At 52.5% G+C, this 17,890-nt stretch overlaps 2 protein-coding genes across 2 annotated transcripts; both read left to right on the top strand.

Moving 5' to 3' along the window:
• Positions 1-1,342: 1,342 nt before the first annotated feature.
• On the top strand, positions 1,343-12,533 carry PINK1 (PTEN induced kinase 1). Its single transcript, XM_063354146.1, has 8 exons — positions 1,343-1,692; positions 3,509-3,820; positions 4,810-4,913; positions 6,908-7,090; positions 7,975-8,138; positions 9,440-9,567; positions 10,659-10,895; positions 11,289-12,533. The coding sequence occupies exons 1-8, from the start codon at positions 1,384-1,386 to the stop codon at positions 11,547-11,549; spliced, it is 1,698 nt and encodes a 565-aa protein (XP_063210216.1). The 5' UTR covers positions 1,343-1,383; the 3' UTR covers positions 11,550-12,533.
• Positions 12,534-14,013: 1,480 nt separating this feature from the next.
• AGMAT (agmatinase) lies at positions 14,014-17,849 on the top strand. The gene is made up of 7 exons (XM_063354148.1): positions 14,014-14,592; positions 14,729-14,931; positions 15,669-15,717; positions 15,854-16,049; positions 16,755-16,934; positions 17,194-17,278; positions 17,404-17,849. Exons 1-7 carry the CDS (start codon positions 14,222-14,224, stop codon positions 17,475-17,477), a joined length of 1,158 nt encoding a protein of 385 aa, XP_063210218.1. The 5' UTR covers positions 14,014-14,221; the 3' UTR covers positions 17,478-17,849.
• The last annotated feature ends 41 nt before the right edge of the window (positions 17,850-17,890 follow it).

Raw genomic sequence — 17,890 nt, 5'->3', positions numbered from 1 at the left:
TACCTGGAAGAAAATGAACTCTGTCCCAGCTGAAACCAGGACAACAAGCCGTGCCCAGGGCAGGGCTCTGCTCCGTGCCCTGCCGCGCACTAGTCCGTGCCCTGCTCCGTATCCTGCTGCGCACAAGGCACACCCTGGTGTGTCCCGGGCTGTGCCCCGCATGGCACCAGGCTGTACCTTGGCTGTACCCGGCTCCGTGCCCCGCCGTGCACCAGGCTGTGCCTTGGCTGTGCCCAAGCCATGCCCAGGGCAGTGCCCTGCTGGCGCCCTGCTCCAGGCCCTGCCGCGTCCCGGGCTGTGCCCGGCTCCCTGTCCGGCATTGCCCCGTTCCATGTCCCGGGCTGTGTCCTGCTCCGTGCCCTGCTCCGTGTCCCAGGTTGTGCCCCGCATTGTCCCACTCCATGTCGGGGGCCGTGCCCCGCCGTGCCCCGCTCCATGCCCTGTATTGCCCCGCCATGCCCCGCCGTGTCCCTCTCCGTGTCCCGCTCCATCCCCCGCCGTGTCCCGCTCCATGTCCCGCTGTTCCCCGCCGTGCCCCGCTCCATCCCCGCTCCATGTCCCACCATTCCCCGCTCCATGTCCCGCTGCTCCCCGCCGTGCCCCGCTCCATGTCCCACCATTCCCCGCTCCATCCCCCGCCGTGTCCCGCTCCATGTCCCGCTGCTCCCCGCCGTGCCCCGCTCCATCCCCGCTCCATGTCCCACCATCTCCCGCTCCATCCCCCGCTGTGTCCCGCTCCATGTCCCGCTGCTCCCCGCCGTGCCCCGCTCCATCCCCGCTCCATGTCCCACCATCTCCCGCTCCATCCCCCGCCGTGTCCCGCTCCATGTCCCGCTGTTCCCCGCCGTGCCCCGCTCCATCCCCGCTCCATGTCCCACCATTCCCCGCTCCATGTCCCGCTGCTCCCCGCCGTGTCCCGCTCCATGTCCCACCATTCCCCGCTCCATCCCCCGCCGTGTCCCGCTCCATGTCCCGCTGCTCCCCGCCGTGCCCCGCTCCATCCCCGCTCCATGTCCCACCATCTCCCGCTCCATCCCCCGCCGTGTCCCGCTCCATGTCCCGCTGCTCCCCGCCGTGCCCCGCTCCATCCCCGCTCCATGTCCCACCATCCCCCGCTCCATCCCCCGCCGTGTCCCGCTCCATGTCCCGCTGCTCCCCGCCGTGCCCCGCTCCATCCCCGCTCCATGTCCCACCATTCCCCGCTCCATCCCCCGCCGTGTCCCGCTCCATCCCCGCTCCATGTCCCACCATTCCCCGCTCCATCCCCCGCCGTGTCCCGCTCCGTTCCCCCGGGCCGGCGACGGCGCGTGGGGGGCGTGTCCTCCCGCCCCTCCGCGCGCGGGCCCCGCCCCCCGTGTCTGTGAGGAGAAGGAGGCGGCGGCCATGGCGGTGCGGCTGCTGCTGGCCCGGGCCCTGCGCCTGCTGCCGCGCTGCCGCCCGCCCCGATGCCACCCCCGGCCCGACCCCCGGCCCGCTCCCCGGCCCGCTCCGCCGCCTCAGCCCTGGCGGCCATGGCTGGCCTGGCTGCCGGCCGCCCGCCGCCTCTTTCTGCGTGGCCCGGCCGGCGGGCTGGCGGCCGTGGCTCGGCGGGGCCGCGGCGGGGTCTGCCTGGCGCTGGCCATGGCGCTGGGGCTGGTGGAGCCGCGCCTGGAGGAGCAGCGACGGGCCGAGGCGGCGTGCCGACACATCCAGGTGCGGCGTCCCCTCGGGGGCGGGCTGCTGCGGGACCCCCGGGCCTGGGCCTGGGCCTGCCTCCCGGGAGCCCCTCGGGCACCCTCCGTGAAGGGGACGGGGGGCGGTCCTTGCTGTGGGGAGCCTCTCAGACACCATCCGTGAAAGGGATTGGGGGGGCCCTTGCTGTGGGGAGGCCCTCAGACACCTCTCATGAAGAGAACGGGGTGTTCATGCTGAGGGGAGCCCCTCAGACACCCTCCAGGAAGCGGATGGTGGGGGGCGTATTGTTGGGAGCCCCTCGGACATCCTCCATGAAGGAGATGGGGGGTGGGTCCTTGCTTTGGGCAGCCCCTCAGACACCCTTCATGAAGGGAAGGGGGTGGTCTGTGTTGTTGGGAGCCCCTCTCACACCCTCAACGAAAGGGGGTGTGTATCTGTCCTTGCTTTGGGGAGCCCCTCACACACCCTTCCTGAAGGGGATGGGGGTGGTCCTTGCTTTGGGGAGCCCCTCAGACACCCCTCATGAAGGGTACAGGGGGTCCTTGCTGTGAGGGGCCTCTCAAGTGCACCTCCCTATCTCCTCCCCAAGGAAGGTGGGGGGGGGGCTGCTATGAGCAGCCCTCAGGCACATCCCCGACATGGGGACTGCTGTGGGCAGCCCCACAGATACCTCTTCCTCCCCCAAAATAGGGTACTGGGGAAGCCTCTCAGTCAGCAGCCCCTCACCACCCTAAAGCAGGTACCAGGGGGTCCTTGCTGTGGGGAGCCCCTCACTCCCTGTCCCCCTGTAAAGGTAGATGGGGGTCTCATGTCCCAGGAGGCTGCTGTCGAGCCCCCAGGTCTGTCCCTTCTCCCCAGACAGACGGGAGCCCGGCAGGGCTGCGGCAGGCCGTGCTGGCAGGGCACTGGGGACGGACGGTATTGAACATATTTCATGGGTAAAAATAGACCTTTGGTGTTCAGAGCCAGCTGTCACCTGCCCCACTAACCGGCAGACAAACACATTCCCGTAGAGGTTCTGCCTTTCCCTGAAGTTTCTCAGGATGCTTTCTGTGCCCTGCCCTTGCTGGGTAGTTAGATTTGCTGTCTTCCCCCTTCTACTGTCCCTGAATCTGTGTCCCTTTGCTATGGGGCACATCCCTAAGGCGGCCATTGGCACATCGGGGTTGTAGCTCACAGAGAAGTGCGCTTGTTTATATCAGTTCAGGTGACAGCTGTGGCACCACCAGACCTGTATGATCATGAACGCTGTGGTTAAACTCCAGAACAGCCCTCCTGTGCTTTGTTTTCTCTTGTCTCTTTAGATTTCCTCCCCCAGTGTTCTCCCATCACTGATTCACTCTTCGTCTAGCTTACCAACCCTCGTACTCAGCTGCCGCAACAGCTCAGGGCATTGTTTTTCCATCTGTTGTTGCTCTTAATTGGATTTTCTTTTAAATGTTATTTGCCTGATATATTTATGGAGGGGGAGAAAAGTGTAATAGTGCATCTCTTTTTAGAAGTATTTAATTAGACTTGTCTTTACAAAACATATTTACATTCTAGATTAGCAAGTGACTCCCCCTCCCCATTCCTCTTCTTTCCCATGCATCTACAGCACCCTCGGAAAGGGCACCTTTGGTAAAGCCTGTTTTAGGGGTAATTTGTTTCAGTCAAAAATATATGGTCTGCAGATTATTTTCCCTGTGGTTACAGTGATTTGAGCCTAATGGTTTGAGCCTGATTGTGGCTTTCAGGCAGGACCAACCCAACAGGATGCGTAATACTGCTTAAACAGTAAGGGAGTTCTTGACTGAGTGGGTTTTTTATCGTTGTCTTTTCTTACTCCTTTCAGACAGTGTTTGTTGGAAAGAACAAGCCGCAGAAAGATCCCCTGAGCTCCTTCCGTTGGCAGGGCTTCAAGCTGGAAGAATATCTCATTGGCCAACCCATCGGGAAGGGCTGCAGCGCTGCTGTGTACGAAGCAGCTATTCCTTTCTCCTGTGAGCGTCGGGGGCATGCAGAGAGCAGCCGTCCCGCAGGGCAGGGGCCAGACGTGCAGCAGGATGGTGGCTGGGCCTCGCAGGCAGCTGAAGAGGAGCCCGTAGTGAACCACCAACCAAAAGAGGCTTTTCCGTTAGCTATCAAAATGATGTGGAACATTTCGGTAAGGAGTCGGTTCTTAATCTCCTTGTCTGTCACTGGGAAGGTCCGGTTGAAATATTTAACGCTTAAGTGTTGAAAGCGCTAATTATGTAGCGCCCATTGAGCATGTCAAAACAAAGCTGTTGATATGTGACATTGGAGACGTCGATTGTTAGCGAGCAGTCCCAGAGCAAGGTAATTAGCATTCATCATTCCTCTGGAATCAGCATTGAGAGCTGCTGCTGGTGGAGTTGTTGATTATGGAGGTGATCTTTCTGGAAAAAAAAGCTTTTCTGAAGCTGTCTGTGATGGCAAGGTGTAAGAAACGGAAAGCCACTGCTGCCACCGCGTTAGGAAGCAGTGTCCTTGTCAGTGTCAGGATAGAAATAGATTTTCTTCTGCAAAGCGTGGCCAAGGTACGAGTCAGTGCTCACAGGGTGGGCAGTAACCTGTGTGCTGGGTCCCCTGGCCGCAGCGTGAGTGGGAAGGATCTGCGCTGGTGTTTCCCAGCCCAGGTGGCTCTTTGATCATCCACCCCCTCAATGTGGCTATTCCACATGTGAAAAAAATCCACGTGGCTTTTCCCATTGAAGAGTTTTTGTGGCACTTGATGCGGCAAGTGGATATTCTAAGAGAGTCTTCCAAAATGCCAACATCTGAAATCCCTTGGGCTCCGGAAATACCCTGGCATTTAGCTGCGGGCTTTTCCAGTCGGGTCTTGAAGTTGAAAGTGAGTGTTAACATATAGCTCAGAGAGCTAACAGTCAAGAATGCAGTTGAAGAGACAAATGGATTTCTTTCTACAAGTTAAGGCCTTACCACCTCCCGTGGTAAATTCTTTAAGTAGTTCCTTGCCCAGTTTTCAAAGTAGAGAAGGCAGTCCCTTCGATCTGGTCTCAGTTGGTCTAACTCCAGATACAGTGCCAGTGTCAGGATTATCTGCTTTCGGTCTGTATTGAGGCTGGATGATTTTGGAGCTTAAACCAACGTGGTGTGTAATTACTTTTTCAGGCTGGTTCGTCAAGTGAAGCCATCCTTGATGCTATGGGCCGAGAGCTTGTTCCAGCCACGAGGGTTGCCTTAGCCGGAGAATATGGAGCCGTTTCTGGCCGCAGGTACAGTCACGATGGAAACGGCGGCGGTTCTCATATGGTGACACGCTCATTTTATCCATCAATTAATTTTGCAGCACATCTGTACTGTTAAAAAGATGGCCAGAGGTTTCTGTAATAGCTCCTGAAAGTAGATAAAAATGAAGCCTTGGGATTCTTAATGGCTCAGGTGGCGTGTGCGTATGTTTTGTCTTAAACGACGGTGCCTTCAGAAGTGCCGCACACCTCAAACATCACGCAGGGACGAGCTGCTGGCTGCCTTGGGGATTTTTCTGCGGTGTGCTTTTCTCCCACGCGGTTAGGAAACGACGTAGCAATACCGCTGTTCAGACAGTGATTTAACACAGTCTTGTTTACTCTGAGGAGCAGATTGTGGCATGGCTTATTGGCGTGTGGGGAATACCTGCTGGTTGGATGGCATAGTCCAGCAGGGTGTTGGAAGGACACGCCAATAACTGGGGACCAACTGGGGTCCTGCCAGCAGTCTGATGGGTGACAGTGGCCAGGCACTTCTGTGCCCCGTGTCTTAGTTTCCCCATGTGTGAAACACTTTGATATCTGCAGCGTTAGAGTCCGGGAGGATCTCCTTTTGATGAAACGTCATTTAAATGTGCGTCATGGTGCTTTTTAATTACAGAAATACACACCTACAATCGGTAACAATTTGAATGTATTAAACATCAAGGAATTTGACTGTCACACGGTTTGACTGTACTATTTTAGAACTGGTTTGGTTGTAAAACGGGTGGTGGGCAGGGCGGTGGAAACTGTTCTAGTGCAGGGAAACTGGCGAGAAAGAAAGTGGAAAATGACTCTTCCTATTCTTGCGCCGGAGTGAGAAGTGAGCAAACAGCATGAAGGTGGAAAATTGCATGGAAACTTGTAAATTAACTTGAGTTAGCTATCTTTTTGTTCAAAAATGCGTCTTTTTGTTCGATTTGAAACAATGGAGTCCGCAGTCCAGATTGTCTGATTTAAATTTCAAATACATCTCAGCTGCCAATACAAATGAATAATGAATGCTGCGTGGTACGTCGCTAGCTGAGAACGCAACAGAGGAGCCAAAGGGTTATTTGACATTCAGGAGAGGAGAGGGGAGAGATCTGTTTTGCAGCTACAGATAGGTAACCTGACTTTCATTGTAGTAAGTGCTTCCTGCCTGTGCCATAAAATAGAGGGTCTAAATTGATATGCCTAGTGTGACGTTGACCTTTGTTTTATGTCTAGCAAAGTAATTGGTTTTTTTGTCTTTTTTTTTTTTCTCTAAAGCTGCTGTTGTAATTCTTTTTGAGCCGAGAAGCAGCCTGTGACTAGCTCTGCCTTTGTTAGCAGTATGGAAGGGCTAGTAGGGTTTGAACAAAATTAAAGGCTGGTTGTTAAGTGTAAGGCTTTCCAGCAAAGCTTCTTCTCCTGCACTGGTAAAGCACCAGTATTTCCTGTTCAACCATTGTATATAGGAAAATCCAGTTACAACAGAGTCGTAACAGCCACAGGTGCAGTCTTGGTCTGCGTACCCTCTGCTGGTGCGCAGCACTGCCTTGATGATGGCTTGCTTTGCTGTGGGAAGCAGCAGGGTAGATTTTGAACTCCAGAGAGAGTGCTGAGACCTGCCCGCTGCTGGCGTGGGTCTGCTCAGGCTGTGGGTGCTCTGCATGGATGTGGGAGATGCTGGGCTGAGGCACTGGTTAGGAAATGGGCCGTGAGGGCAGGGAGGTTGCTGTCACTGTTCTTTCTAACCAAATAGTTTCCAGGATGTGAGTGTTTGAATATTTTCTTAACATGCAGCCCTGTAATCTGTGCTGGGCAGCCTTAATGCTCTCTCTAATAAGGTTGTCACTGCAGAATAAACGTGTTTGCACACTCCTTTGGAACCCTTCGGTGGGGAGGATGTGCCATATTAATGAAAAGTAATTTCGTAAATAACAGAGATGTGTCTGTGATAAAACACAACTGACCAGGAGACCGATGTAATCTGTGGTATCTGTACTTTTGTGCAGAAAACCTGTCCTTGGGAGGAAGAAGTTGCAGCCTCATCCGAATATAATCCAGGTGATCCGAGCATTCACATCCTCAGTCCCTTTGCTGCCCGGAGCCTTCGCAGACTATCCAGATGTTCTTCCGTTAAGCCTGAATCCCAGAGGGATTGGTCACAGCCGCACACTCTTCTTGGTGATGAAGAAGTAGGTAGAGAGAAGCTTATTATGCAACTCGGGCCTTTCGTGACACTGCCCAGCAGGGCTGCGTGTTCTGCTGCCGCGCAGGTCCTTGCAAAGATTTGGCCTGGGCTGCTGCCAAAAAGCAGAGTACATTTTTGGAAATGCCTCCTAAGACCTGTTCCAAGTCCTTGAGATTTTAACTCTTGTTCAACAATGAAGACAAGCCATTCTTTTTAATAGTTACTCCAAATTAAAGGAAGAAATGGGGAGCTTGTCCCAATTTGTCTGCCCTTCTAATTCTGAACTTCACCGCTAGTCTGAACACGCCACTAGAGACAGAGTAGAATCGGTAATGAGATTTATCAGTGCTCGGCATCTCTGGCTTTCTTTTTTTGGTTTTGAATGGGTACTGCAGTGGCACTGACATAAAAGCACCTCCTGTTTCCCAGTCTTTGTTCTGCCTGCGGCTGGAGAAGTGCTCTGTCGTCTCTGTGTTTCAAGAATATGTTCTGTCTCCTGATTAGCACATCTCCTCGTTTTTCTCATACAATCTGCATTATTAATCTGCCTCCTCTTTTATGCAAAATAGAACATATAAAAACCTGTAAGAGTGACTACTGGAGCCCTTCGCCATGCTGTTTAAGAGGCTTGTTTTATTTGCAGTTGTTGATCTCAGACGAGAGTGCCGAAAATTCAGTGGTGGGTGTTGTTGCAAAGCAGAGGATGTGAGAGCGGCAGACAGAGGAGCGGTGTCAGGTTGGGGCTGGGAGGTGGGAATGCGTCACGGAGGTCAGGAAGACTTTGCCACATACATGCGTGCTGTATCCCCAGCCAGCCAGCAGTGAGGTTGAACTGCAAGTGAGAAGCTTCCAGGATGCTAATTCAGAGCTTTTCCTTGTTCTGACTAGTTATCCGTGCACCCTGCGCCAGTATCTGAGGGAGAGCAGTCCGGATATTCGTCTCTCCACAATGATGATTTTACAGCTCTTGGAAGGCGTGGACCATCTTGTTCGACATGGAATAGCACACAGAGACCTGAAATCTGACAACATCCTGGTTGAATTTGATTCTGGTATGTAGATCGCTGAGTAGAAATGCCAATTAAGTCATGCACAGAAGTGATGCAGCCGTGTAGGTATTTGGGAAAGTCCTACCCAGGCATGCGTTTGGCAGAAAAATGAGCATCAAACCCTTTGAAGAATCTCGGGTTTAGTTTTTAGCTTACCGCTTGCTGTCATTGCAGCACTGGGGAAGTCATTTGTCCTGTCTGTGCCTCAGATTTGGATCGTTAAAATGGACTTGAAAGGAGCGTTGTGCTGTAATCAGATGGAGAGATGCGGAGTATTGCTAAGGTTTTGAGTTGCGCAAGCACAGCGAATGTTGTCTGGAGCAGATGGGCATATAGTAACGCCACATCGATGCTGGAGGTGCCTTTGCTTCAGGCTCTTTGCCAAATAGCGCAGCATGGTTCTTAAAATCCCACCTCTCGGTGGGTCAGGTTAATGGTGCTGCACCCTGGGACGATGAAACGTCGGTTGGAAGGCAAGGGAACCCACAGCGTTAAAGCCCAAAGCAGTGTTTTCATCGTCTTGTTCTCCTGTCAGCCTCTGTAACTGAGTTTTTAATTACCTGAGCTCTTTTTTAGCGTGATTGAGATTTGAACAGGCAGGAAACAATAGCAGGCAGCCAGATCTGTGTAATTAAAGGTTTTGGTGCAGCAGCTGTGGAAGGTTTTCAGCAATAATAATGCTATCCTTTTTTTCTGGAAGGAAAAGCTGCTCTGGAGCAATGCTGAATGTGGTTAGGAATGATCGAAAGCATCGATTTTTCCATATCGGAGTCTGGAGAAGTAATGATTCTACTTTACAATGTTTGACTTGTCATCAGGACAAAACTATTAACTATTGCAAAGTTTCTCCAACCTTTTGCTATAAGCGAAGTGTGTGTGTATATATATGTAGAAATGTATATATAAAAATAAAAGTGTGTATATATATATTTAAGTATATATATATATATGTAGCTTTTGCTGTAGATAAAAAGAAAGGGAAAAAATGAATATATTCCTCCATCATGGATGAGTCTCTAACCTCAACTGTCTTCAATTTTATGGTATCCACAACATTTTGTGAGACGCACGTGCCATGGGGAGCAGTAATATCATTTAAACAGGAAATGGAATAACAGGTTTTGTTTTAATAAAACCAATATTTCACCTAATGTCACAGAGGAGAAGCAGGAAAACTGCGTGTGGTTGTGCTGATTCCTGGAGGTTTTGAGATTGTTCCTGCAGAGTCTCTCTGGTTTCCGTGTGATGGACAGCAGGTACTCCTGAACTGAACGCTAACTCTGCTCGCCCTGTGTCGTTCGCAGCTGGCTGCCCCTGGTTGGTGATCACGGACTTCGGTTGCTGTTTGGCAGATGAAAACATCGGCTTGAGACTGCCTTTCACCAGCTCTTACGTGGATCGGGGCGGCAACGGCTGCCTTATGGCACCCGAGGTAAATCCCCCAGTAGCAATGGTTTGTGTTGCTGGTTGTCAGCTTGTCCTGCTGGTGGGACTAAAAAGTTTCAACCGAAGCTGTGATGCAGGCTGTGATAGGAACTTGAAAAAGGCTGGGATTGGGTCTAGAAGCAGTGGAGAGCATACCAGCACATCACGTGGCCGTGATTTGTCCCTGAGCCTTCCCCAGCGTGCACACAGCAATACTTGCTAATGTGGTCTCTGCTGGTGTGTGTTCACAGTAATACCTGCTGAAAACCTCTGCCATCAGAGTGATCATTTTCTGTCCGTTCCTGCTTATTGACATAACTTGATCGTGCAAGACAGGACCCGTAGCATAACTAATCTCAGCCTCTTGGGGAGCCGTGTCCCGTAAAGCAGCGTAGAAGATCCTACCTTGAGTTACGCTTGATAAACATCTCTGTGTTAATAAAAAAAGTCCCCTTCAGTCCTGTGCTGAGAAGCTGTCGAACAGACACCTTGAGTGCTAAAAGGTGAAACATCATCAGTGGGTATTACGAGGCAGAATTGACCTTTCCCGCAAGAAGGTTAATTTTCAGTCTTTTCTCTGGCCCCTTTCTGTGTAGCTATGAAAGAAGTTTATGCAGCAGTCCTTGTGTTGCGACAGTAGTTTTTGGATGAAGTTCAAGGTGGTTGTGAAATTATGTACAGGTCCTTTTTATTTCGCTGATGATGACCATAGTAAAAGCGAAAACACCCTTAACTTGACCTGGAGCACCTTGCCTTGCGTTGCCTAAGTGCTGGTGCAGTATCGGTTGTTCATCTGTATGTCTCCTGTCAGCCTAAAATCCCAGAGTGAAATAGCCCTCGGGACTCTGTGAATGCTGGTCAGGGGCAACGATTAAAGCCTAGGCACAATGACCAAACTCCTCCCAGCGTCCTGGTGGGCTGAGCGATGTCTAGAGCATTCCAATAGTGAATATTTGCACCAGAGATTTAGATGAAACCCAGCTTTGGTTTCAGTCTCAGTTTATTACAGCGAAAATGCTGTCTCAACCCTTGAAAATGAGTTTTAGCACAGAGCCCACACTAGAACTGTTTATTTGAACATCGCCATCTCTGTGACAGGTGATCACAGCGTCACCTGGCCCAGGCACGGTGATCAACTACAGTAAAGCTGATGCTTGGGCTGTCGGAGCAATCGCCTATGAAATCCTTGGCCTGGCCAATCCTTTCTACGGCCACGGGGACTCGACTCTGGAAAGCAGAAGTTACCGGGAAGACCAGTTGCCGAGCCTGCCCGATCACGTGCCCCTTGAGGTGAAGCAAGTGATAAAGATGCTACTTCAGAGGGATCCCAACAAGGTAAGAAACTGTTGTCTTGAAGAAGTTGTCTGACCAGCCTTTGGGAGTATTCTTTTAGATCATTTCACTCTGGAGGGCTCAGGACTGTATTCCAGGTGTCACTGCAGTCTAGATAATGATCAAAGACAAACAAAAGGTCTTTGCTGAAGTAGAGTGTGGGCACTGAATAGTTTCAGGGAATTCAGTGGATGTTTGTGTCAGAGGCTGGACCTTGAATTGGGGGGGGGTATGTGCAGCTGCCTGATAATAAATAGTGATAAAGAGCTTTTTTTTTTATTCGTTGAGACTTTGTGGTGCCTTACGGGAGGCCTGGGGAACTTTTGGCAGCATACACGCTACATGTGATGGGGTTGCAGCAGGATCGGCTAATCTTCCCTCTCCTTCCTTTTGCAGAGATTGTCTGCTAGAGTTGCTGCTAACGTGCTTCACCTAAGCCTCTGGGGGGAAAGTGTTCTAGCGTCCAAGACCCTGAAACCCGACCAGATGATCGCCTGGCTTCTCTGCCAGTCTGCGGCCGCTTTGCTCACAGACAGACTGGTGGATAAAAGCCGGGTAGAAACCAAAATGAAGATGTGCTTTTTGGCAAACCTTGAGTATGAAGACCTCTGGGCAGCGCTATTCCTGTTGCTGGCCTGGAGGAGCCGGTCTGGGTGAAGAGTACTATCGGGGGCATGACCGTGTGATAGATAAACAGCACTTTTAAAAAAGGCACATAGGAATCTGTCTTCTCTGTCTGCCTGAAATCCTGTAGTGCTTTAGGGAACAAAGCTGCAGGCCTGCGTTTAAGAGGTTTTTGAGTTTATCTCTGGCAAGTGTTAGTACACACTGCTTTTCTCTCCCTGCTAGAGGAAATGCCCTTGCCTCGTTACACTTTTGGTGAGGGTTTGCAGACCTTGCAGGTGTCCTGAGGTACGTGGTTGGTTTCACTCACATTTGGGAATTCATCGTTGACTTCGAGGTTGTGTGTTGAATGAAGCAAGTTCCCTTTCAGAAGGGGATGTGTGTGGGAGGAGGCACTGTCTAGCTGCTCTTTACACGGAAGCATCACGGATTTGAGCAATACACGCAGAAAGCTGAGCTGACAAAGGGATGTGCAATCTTTATTTTTTTAGGGTGGTCTTAAGATGATATTCCTCTGCAGCTGCAGACGTATCTGGCTATAACTGACAGCCTAAAAGCCTCCTACTGAGGTGCTAGTGAGGTAAGGTGAGCGTCAGGAGCTGCTCGCTTCTTACGATAATGCACCATTAAATACCTCACTAGTTGTACACAAAATAGGACAGTATGATGAACCCGAAACCTGCTTATATTTGTTTCTCGACTGTTGTATTTGTGCAGTGGCTGCTGCCGCAGGGTCCAAGGCCGAGTCAAACTGTGCCTGGTTAGGGATAATTCTGCAACCGAAATGCTTAAAGAGTCCCTGCTTAAAGAGTTTAGTGTGATGCTCTTCTGTTTTACCTACCTGTTTATTCTGTTTAACAATGAAGTAATATCCTTTGCTCGGGGAGGATAAGAGACATCAATGTTTGAACGACAACAGTGGTGTTTATGAAAACATCATTTGATTTTGTGTCTGTAATTGTGTTTAGAGGAACATGGGGAGAAAGTTGTTGCACAATAAATGGAAGATTAAGCTCTGCTGCCGAGTGGGTTCTCTAAATCTTGTTCATCTCTGCTCATAGGATCCAGGCTTTTGGTTGTGGAGGCCTGTGGGGCTCCGTAGCCCTGGTTCAGTGGTGTCTTAAAAGATCGTTCAGCTCTTTCCAGGTCCATCTCCAGGAGATGTTATTTTATTCCAGCAAGTGGAGTTTCCCAAAGTGGATTGGACCTTGCCTCCTGAATGTGCCCGTTCCCTGCTCTCCTGAGTGGTAAATCACTGGCTGCTCCTGCACTTTCCAGGTTGATGTCATGGTTTGCCAAATGGCTGGTATCCCTAATCGTTACGCAGTAACGTGCCATCGAGGTCTCACACGCTGAAACGGCGTCTGGTTCAGCAACGCTGCAAAACTACCTGGCAGGAATAGCCCTGCTCATTCTGTCTGTGAACACGGGACGCTGCTGGGGATGTAAAGAAGGCTCAGCAAATAGCACAGGGCCTGGGAAATCACAGAAAATGAGCTCTTTGGGGTAAAAGCTGCAAAAATTGAATTTTTTAATCTTGGTCTGACCCTAACTAATACTGCTGCTGCTGTTTTCTTACATACTGAGCTCTTGCAGTGCATTTTTACCTTGGATGACTGCCTTGAATTTGTGTGTGCACTCTCCCTTGAGCTCTGTACCCCCGGACTTAGCAGCCAGTTCCCCAAACACTGTCGCTGGAGCTTTTTGAAGAGTAAATACGGTCGCTTTTTTGGTAGATCTCGGCTCTGACCTCTCTGTTGTTCTGCTGAACCAGCGAGAGTTGGTTAGCTCAGCAAGGCACAGCTCTGCTTTTTGACTCTTTAATCATCCTTCCAGTACCAGGCATGGAATACACACGTATTCCACACCTACACCAACTGTGTGGAGCAGGCTTTCTGCTGTGAACATGCTCTGGTTTTTTTTCCCCCTTGACTTTCCTCCCAGGTCCAATTGCTACACGAGTAGGGAGCAAAATTAGGAGCCAGAGTCGTCTGATTTCAAGCGTGTTGTTTTTAGGCCAACCAGGGTTTGGGCTGTGCCGGTTAATTCCAGACACTGGAAACTTGCTTCCCCTGGAAATCATCTCATTTCATCCCTCTGGCCTCAAAAATAGCCTAAAACGCTTGTCCCACAGCGCTTCCTCTGGTTCTTAAATCCCTGTTAGTGTTTCTTGTTTGCTTGCATTTTGTCTGTCTACGGTTCTGCTGAGGTTAGACTTTTTTTGTGTGTTCTTTCACTGCCTGCCTTTCATTAATGAGACATTTTTATGATTCTTCAGCATTCCGGGTGCTTTTGTAAAGCACAGTTTAAAAGTACGTGCTGTTAATGCAACAAATGCTGCCTTACTTTCTGCAAATCCCCGAAGGGGGAGTGAAACTGGAACGTTTCCCAGCGCGTCCCTCTTGCCCTGTCATGCTGAAGCCCCTTGCTGCCGTGTTTGTTCCTGGTGTTTGCCGGGAAGCAGACTGTCGTGGGGAAAAGGGGGTGGCCAAGAGGGGGAATGCGAGGCCCAAGCTGAATCTCTGCCCTTCCCTGAGCCGCAGAGTGTCCGGCTGCACTTTGGACCCTGGGGAGGGCAGAGGGAGGCATGGCGGAGGCAGCTGGCTCCCTGCCCGGCTGCGGCACTCCAGCCGGGACGGGACAGGCTCCACGGCACCTCTCGCTCTGCTCCGTGTGGGACAGAGGGTCGGAGCCTGTGGGGCAGGATGAGGAGCCGTCTCTGGGCTTGCTGCAGCCAGCTGCTGCCCCGGGAAGCTGGGCTTTGTGCTCGCAAGCTGTCTGCATTTGCCGCAGCGGCTGCCCCACGCCATGGCGTCTGGTCCCCTGCTCTCCTGGTCACCTCCGGCTCCTTGCCCGGCATATCCATGGGGCCCCTCCAGCGCCCAGCCCCAGGACATGGCACCTTTTGCCGCTGGGGCTCGCAGTTCAACGTGCCCCCCAGTGCCCAGTTCGTGGCCCGGCCCGTGGGGGTCTGCTCCATGATGAAACTGCCTGTTCAGGCGTCAGCGGAGGGACTGGATGCAGCTTTTGTCGGTGTCCCTCTAGATACGGGCACATCCAACCGGCCGGGAGCCAGGTAAGGGGTAGCCATGGTGCCAGGGGAGACGGTGCTTCACTCTGGCCGGCTGGAATGGCTCTCATCCCGTGAGAGAAGTGGTGCTGGCATTGGGAGCTCTGCCCAGCAGCTTTTCCTGGCTGTGTTCTCTCCACAGGTTCGGCCCGCGCCAGATCCGTGCTGAGTCGGCGATGGTGAGGAGGTACAACAGCAGCACCGGGGCAGCGCCTTTTGATTCCCTGCAGGTGGCTGACATCGGGGACGTGAACGTGAACCTCTACAACCTGCCTGACAGCTGCCGCCTCATCCGAGAGTCCTACCGGAAGATAGTGGCCTCCGGCTGCGTGCCCCTCACCTTGGGTAAGGACCCCACGTCTCCCTGCCGTGCCACCGTGTCCCTGCTCATCCAAACTCCCTCTCCTCCTCCCCTCCTTCAGTCTGAACACAGTAGAAGGTGAGCAAGGAATCTGTCCCCTGCATGGGGCTAAATCATGGGTAAATTTACACTCTCTGCTGAAATTACTGCCATCAGTGGTGCCTCTTGTGTCAAAAATGGGGAGAATGGGTCAGCTAAGAGACTGTTTCAGTGCACAGCCTGAAGCTCAACCGCAAATCCGGCCGGCAGTGTGCTTTTGGTGTTTTGCTGTCCCAAAGTGTGAGTGGTTTGTGCCCCTCTGGAAAGCTTCAAGCGCCCGGCAGCGTGCTGCTTTGCACGGGCGGTGATTTGGGCGCCTGTTCAAGTTCCCAGCTGTCGCAGCTGGGCATGGCTAACTGAAGCGAGTGTATATAGTAAAGTGGGGCAAACTATCAGTAACAGCATCCTCCAAAGTGAATCAAGAACCTATTTATAGCCTTGGTCAAGGGTCCTGCTCCACAGGCTGCCCCTGCCAGCCCTCATGTGTCTCTGGTCCTCCCGAGGAGGGAAGAGGAAGCAACCTGCACCCAGGAGCCTCAGGTTTTCCTTCGGGAACGAAGCCCTGGGGTGTATAAAGAAGTGCAGGATAGATGCAAGGGGGGAAGAGTCCGCTGGGAACAAAGGTAATAAGCACTGAGCACCTCTTGGGGTGTGTTACACCCTCTTCCCTGTCCTGTTGCAGGTGGAGATCACACCATAACATACCCCATCCTGCAAGCCGTGGCAGAAAAGTAAGTTTCCAACCTGGAGATGTAGAACAAGGACCTGGGAAGGAGCCGTGGGAAGGCTCCTGGTTTGCTATCCACGGCATAGGCAGGGCCACCGCGCATGGGGTGGGGACTGACATGGCCACCCTCTCTCGACTAGGCACGGTCCTGTGGGACTGGTGCACGTGGACGCTCACACCGACACTGGTGACAGAGCCCTGGGGGAGAAGATCTACCACGGGACCCCGTTCCGGCGCTGCGTGGAGGAAGGGCTGCTGGACTGCAGCCGCGTGGTCCAGATTGGCATCCGAGGCTCCTCCTATGACCCCGATCCTTACAAGTACTGCCGGGACCAGGTAAGCTCAGCCGCAGGCGTGTGCCGAGCACTGCTTTCTTTCCCTGCCATTAGTATTCCCACGTCATGACTATTCCTATGTCATGACTTCAGCAGGAAAATAAATGTCTTTTCGGCATCTTGTCCCGTGCCAGCGGCTTGGCCTGCAGGATAAACGCTCCTGGGACACTGAGCTGTTAGCTGAGTGGAGAATAAGAAAGTGGGGGTGAGTGGAGGGTGCTCCCAGGTGCATCTCTGCAGCTTGGCCCTGGGATGAGGATTTATCCCAGCAGAAATTCCCAGCGGGGCAGGGGATGCTCCATTTTGCCCGCCTTTCACAGACTCATAGAATGTGTTGGGTCGGAAGGGACCTCTAAAGGCCACCTGGTCCCACCCCCCTGCAGTGAGCAGGGACATCTGTAACTAGATCAGGTTGCTCAGAGCCTCATCCAGCCTGGCCTTGAATGTCTCCAGGGATGGGGCCTCCCCCACCTCTCTGGGCAACCTGGGCCAGTGTCTCACCACCCTCAGTGTAAAGAACTTCTTCCTGATGTCTCACCTAAACCTGCCCTGCTCTAGTTTAAACCATTGCCCCTCGTCCTGTCGCTCCATGCCCTTGCAAACAGCCCCTCCCCAGCTTTCTTGTAGGCCCCCTCCAGGTACTGGAAGGCCGCTATAAGGTCTAGCGGTCACTATAAGGTCTTTCCCTGTGTCTCTGCTCCCACAGGGTTTCCGGGTGGTCCCGGCTGAAGAGTGTTGGAGCAAGTCTCTGGCGCCGCTGATGGTGGAGGTGAGGAAGCAGATGGGGGACAAGCTGGTGTACATCAGTTTCGACATTGACGGACTGGACCCCGCCTATGCCCCAGGTACCGGGACGCCGGAGATAGCCGGGCTCACGCCTGCGCAGGTATGGGGGATGCAGCTTCGTTTCCCAGCGGGAAGGGGATGTTTTTGCTCCCATTAAAGGAGCTCGCGCTACCAATGCAGCGAAGGGAAATGTTTGGGAGGCCGGGGAGCATTTCACAGTGACGAGGAAAGGAAATGTTGAACTGGTGTGTTTGGTCTGTATAGGCTGGGTTTCCTTAGCTGCACATGGGGAAGGCAGAGCCCCAACCAGTCCGCTAGGTCAGATGTGTTTCTTGATCCCAAACCTGTTTTCTTCCTAGGCTTTGGAGATCATTCGTGGCTGCAAAGGACTGAATATCGTGGGATGCGACCTTGTAGAAGTTGCACCGATGTACGACGTCTCTGGTGAGTCTAAAGGTGCTTGAGAGCAGGATGTGTGCCTGGCAGAGGTGTCTGACCATGCGGGTGAAAGCCGTTGGGCGTTCATGGCTTGTTTTTTTTTTTTTTCCCCTCTTTTTGTCTTTTCATAGGCAACACGGCCCTCCTGGCAGCAAACCTGCTGTTCGAGATGCTGTGCATTCTCCCCAGAGTGAAGACAATGTGAGGGCAGTTCCCACCTGCCCCAGGGGCAACACAGCTCCCACCTCCGCCGAGGCTTTCTGCGTCCTGTTCCCCTTGTTCCCAAGTTGCAGGGAACGTGGGCTTTGCAGTAAGGAATAAATGCCATTTTACCGCTAGAAAAGGTAATTTCAAGTTGATAAACTGTAGGTAGCAAATGGGTTTGAACAGCCCATTTACTGGTGGCTGTAGCTTTTGAGTTTGCCTGGGAAAAGGCAAAGATGAGGCTAATGGCGTTTCGCCGCCGCTTTCCGAGCTGGAATTACTCACCTGGCTCACAGGGGCTCATCGCACAATTGTCACTGGTAAAAGCTTTCTCCCGTTAAGGTGCAGCAGCAGGACAAGGAATGTAGAGGAAGGGGGGACAGCCGGGGGTGGCTTGTTCAGAGAGTAGGGGGG

The sequence above is a fragment of the Chroicocephalus ridibundus genome, chromosome 16 (assembly GCF_963924245.1).
Source record: "Chroicocephalus ridibundus chromosome 16, bChrRid1.1, whole genome shotgun sequence".
Taxonomy (NCBI): domain Eukaryota; kingdom Metazoa; phylum Chordata; class Aves; order Charadriiformes; family Laridae; genus Chroicocephalus; species Chroicocephalus ridibundus.
This window is presented reverse-complemented; position numbering and strand designations above follow the sequence as displayed.

Coding starts and splice junctions, on each gene's coding strand:
- PINK1 (XM_063354146.1), top strand. CDS start 1,384: ATGGCGGTGCGGCTGCTGCTGGCCCGGGCCCTGCGCCTGCTGCCGCGC. Junction 4,914..6,907: donor GGAGCCGTTTCTGGCCGCAG/GTACAGTCACGA, acceptor ACTTTTGTGCAG/AAAACCTGTCCTTGGGAGGA. Junction 7,091..7,974: donor CTCTTCTTGGTGATGAAGAA/GTAGGTAGAGAG, acceptor TGTTCTGACTAG/TTATCCGTGCACCCTGCGCC.
- AGMAT (XM_063354148.1), top strand. CDS start 14,222: ATGAGGAGCCGTCTCTGGGCTTGCTGCAGCCAGCTGCTGCCCCGGGAA. Junction 15,718..15,853: donor CTGCAAGCCGTGGCAGAAAA/GTAAGTTTCCAA, acceptor TCTCTCGACTAG/GCACGGTCCTGTGGGACTGG. Junction 16,050..16,754: donor ACAAGTACTGCCGGGACCAG/GTAAGCTCAGCC, acceptor CTGCTCCCACAG/GGTTTCCGGGTGGTCCCGGC.